General features: G+C 41.7%; 1 protein-coding gene across 1 annotated transcript; it reads right to left on the reverse strand.

The window, feature by feature from the left end:
* Positions 1–356: 356 nt before the first annotated feature.
* On the reverse strand, positions 357–1,754 carry LOC103721213 (translation initiation factor IF-2-like). The gene is made up of 2 exons (XM_017846206.3): positions 1,643–1,754; positions 357–1,426 (listed from the first exon to the last, which is right to left on the reverse strand). Exons 1-2 carry the CDS (start codon positions 1,651–1,653, stop codon positions 490–492), a joined length of 948 nt encoding a protein of 315 aa, XP_017701695.2. The 5' UTR covers positions 1,654–1,754; the 3' UTR covers positions 357–489.
* Positions 1,755–4,146: the final 2,392 nt, after the last annotated feature.

The following is a 4,146-nucleotide window of genomic DNA, read 5'->3' on the forward strand; positions in this document are numbered from 1 at the left end:
GGCCTAAAACCTTCCCCAAAACTCAAGCCATCAACAAGAAGAGAGATATTTGGAGTGGCAATAGCTTATTACACTATATAAAAAATTACTTTCTTAGTTTAGCCAATCATCTTGCCACTTGAGTCCCATAGCAGAGCTATTTAAAAAACCATATATTTTGTATATAGAGTTAGGAGAGAGTTATCAACCCAAACTATCATCAATCAAATTTTAGGGTTTCATCAAGAACTTTAATCATCACAAGCATTAGTAACAATGATAGTCACTTGTTCCATTTATTGGAGGTTGTCATTCTAGTAGTGTCCAAGCAAGAACACACTCTATAGGCACTCATCAAATCAAACAAGTAATGCTACTTAGAGTTTAAAATAGACAAAAGTAGATTGCTTAAAAAGAGTGGTTAATTACAAGTAAGCATGATTAACCAAAAGGAAAACAAAATAAAACAAAACCCATCCAAAAAATGGGGGAAAAGGTCTCTCTACATCATCAGTAGACCTTCTTGGAGAAGAAGGATCTCAAACTAAAGAGGCTCCCATTGCCTCCACTCCCCTCAGTGGCAGTCCGGCCACCGCCGGTCACCCCATCCTTGCCGTTACCCCTACAGCTCACCTGGTTCCGATACCCGATGCAAGTGTTCACGTTCAAATTAAGAACTCTAACGCTACCTCCAAAGCCAGTCGCCTTCTTACATCCGGTGACCTTATCCCTCTGGTTCGCCCTCTCCAGCCCCCGGCAGGCCGCCGGCTCGGTTCGCTTCTCGCCCCTCCGGATCTGCCAGACCGGGCTTGTCCGGCCCAGATGAACCCCCCCGCTGAGCCCGGCCCGGCCGGGGCTCGCCGCCCACCTCCTCGTCGTTCCGGCGCCGGCGGCGGAGGGTTTGGAGGATTCGCCGCGGGAGTTGCTCCGGGAGCAGGGGGCGCTGCTGGCTTTCCGCCCGGCCATGGAGAATGCCCGGGACCGGCCGGCAGTGACGGCGCCGTTGCCGGCGGAGCGACTCCGGGAGAAGGGCCAGATGTTGATGTTGAGCTCGGCGGCGCTGCCGCCGCTGCCCTTGCTCTCCCTCCGCGGCCGCTCCTTCTCGTTCCCCTTCTTCTCCCCGACCTTGAATATATCCCTCCACCGCTTCGACCCGGACGACGGCGACGACGAGATCGACGACGTGATCGACGCCGGCGACGGCTCCAGCGGGGGCGGCAGCGGCGGCGAGGGGTCAGGCGGGGGCTCAGCTAGCTCGGGCTCCGGGTCCGCTTCGGAGTGGACGACGGAAAGGAGGTGGAGGGGGCGTAGGACGCCGTCGACGAAGAGCTCGTCGGCGGTAAGTAATTCCGGCTGCGGATAAGAAGGATTGCCAACCATCCAGAACTCGAACTCCGGCGACGAGTCGGCGCTCCTCCTCTTCGGAGGCTCCAAGGATAAATCCATCCTATTCCACGAATAACGGCAATGAGAATAAAAGAGAAATATAGAGGAATAACAACAATGGGAATAAGAGGAAGAGAGGGATAAGAGACAGAGGAAGAGAAGGATAAGAGACAGAGGAGAGATGCCCAGAGAAAGTTTTGGTGGGAGATGGAGTGGTGGTGGTGGTGGAGGTGAATGTTAGTACTTGAAAGCTCACAAAACATAATAAAACATTTACCCAAAAAACATGACATCTATATCTTCTCTCTCTCTCTCTATCAATTCTCATCATCACTTGAGGGGAGCACATGGGAAAGAGGCCCACCTACAATAAAGAGGAGGCAATAAATAAAAGGATGGAGAAGGGAAAAAGGGCTTTAGAGAGAGAAGCATGGAGAGTTTAGAGAGAGAGAGAGAGAGTTGCTTTGCTTAGATCTTAAAATTTATATATCAATTCAATACGAAGAGCGAATCGACACAAAAATAATTACCGATTGCTTCATAAAATTTGTAGACTTATTAAAAAGTTGACTTTTTTGAGGCATCACATGTATATTGAAAGGTAAATAAAATTGCAGACTGAATTATCTTTTTTATTGCTTAATATTTTAAAAAATTTATCTGTAGCAGATATATATATTTTTTTTATTTTTTGATTTAACAAATTATATTTATATTAGAGCCATATAAAATATCATTTTTATCAAAAAAAAAAAGTAGTTTTAAATTCTTTAAATTGAAGGGAATTGAGAAGAGAGACTAGTTTGGGTGGTGGTTGGCTTTAAACTACCGAATATCCCAGCTTTGCAAAGGTGGCGAATGAAAAGATAGTAGGAATGGGGCGAAAGGTGGTAGGAATGAGACATATGGGGTGGAGATTTGGAGATCATAGAAGAGATGGAGAGGAGAGAGAGAATGGAGAAAAAAAAAAAAAAAGGGGAGGCGAGGTGAAGTCATATCAAGCTGGATGTCTTATGGGGCTGTCCAACGTGGCGTTGACACCTCGCATTGGTCTTTTGCTTATAGTTCCCATGCTTACCCTGTTTCTTTCTTACCACGCGCTATGGCTTTAGCTTTGTCAGCTTATTATGATGGAAGGCTAGCTTTATCAGTTAATACATTTCTTTTCTTTATGGAGTGTACGTATATGTGGCTATATATGTACTGATACCTATGGATTGGTTCTAGCTAGCTTGCATTGCATGCATCGTTCCTTCGGACAGACCGGGCATCTCCAACTAAGGTCTGGATTTGGTTGGGATAGCTAGCTAAAAAAAGAGAGATTGTGAGGATGGCCATGAGTTCCATTGGATTCCATTGCTTTTGGTTGGATTTGATATATAGGCTTTGATATATAGGATTCCATTGCTTCTGTTTGCCATATGGCTCAAAAGTATTTCATGAGATGGATCGCTATATTTGATGTGAATCATTACAGTTGCTACATGTAGGCTTAGATAGAGATGGAGAGCGAGATTGAAAGCTAAATTGCATATTCGCCTATCCATGTATGTTGTTCAATTGAGATTTTTTTTCTTTCTTAACTACATAATTTTTCGAGCTATACAACATGCCTCACATAGATTACCCAACTTATCAGGCTTATATCTCAACTGACAAGGCTATCAGTTCAATATGGACTACTCTTGCCATTATACATAGTTGTAGGTAGGATTCAAAGGCAAGATTTACTATATAAAAAACCTGAATCATGCACCGAAACTTCTAAGGCTCTCACTTGTCTGTATATCATTCGGCCGAGGAGCTTTTTTTTCAAAAAGAAAAAGCATCTTTTCGAGTTTTAAAATATTATGCTAACCTTTAAAACGTCGGGCATGCATAGTGATGAGGGTCAAATTCCACTATTTGGATCTTGCAAACTAGTCAAAGTAATTTTTTTTTTTGAAGAAGAAGAATTTGACTGGATATATCTCTCAGTTCAGAAAGAATTAAGTGAAACAATATAAAATTAATATAAAAGTCAAAATTTATCTCTTATAATATTTTAGCTTTTCATAATTATTTTTCTTACTTAAGAAAAGTTCTTTCTTTTAACTAGAAGAGGGATTTGACCGGGATTGTAAGGATACATGTCACTTGGATAAAGGGCGCTCTTATAACTCATTTTAATCATCACCAATAAATTAAAGACAAAAGATGTAGATAATACTTTTTATCTTTTTTCTTAATTAATATTTTTTTTAAGAGATTTAATTTGAGCGTGTTAAAGAAATTTCTCACTTCAGTATTATCAGAAACACATACCATCAAGATAGGTTAAAACCAGTAAGAAATTTGTGTGACTCACAAGAATCGGTGTAATATATGAAAAATGTTGTTACTTAACAAACTAGCATTACTATGTCAAATATTGAATTGTCAATCTCGGGTTTGTGAGAAAAAGGAATTCTGATGTAGGCATAACCATGACTCTCAAGTGGTTTTCATAGAGAAGAGTTTTGACTCAAGCATTCTAACCTCAAGACTTTTATTATGATCCATGCCTACTAATAAGTGATGAACTACATCAAGCTGAGCTAGCTCATATATCGTGCATGCCACTCAAGCCATCAAACTTAAGTTCGAACAAAGTATCACACTTGTATTGACCCATGGAGACATCCTATTTGACTCAACAAAGTCAGGTCCATTTAAAGTTTTGGAAAAGATGCATGGCCTAGACAAAATCATTGTAAAGAGAAGGGTGTCCATCCATATGATCTTTATCAGAGCAAAAATGGA

The sequence above is a fragment of the Phoenix dactylifera genome, chromosome 14 (assembly GCF_009389715.1).
Source record: "Phoenix dactylifera cultivar Barhee BC4 chromosome 14, palm_55x_up_171113_PBpolish2nd_filt_p, whole genome shotgun sequence".
NCBI lineage: Eukaryota > Viridiplantae > Streptophyta > Magnoliopsida > Arecales > Arecaceae > Phoenix > Phoenix dactylifera.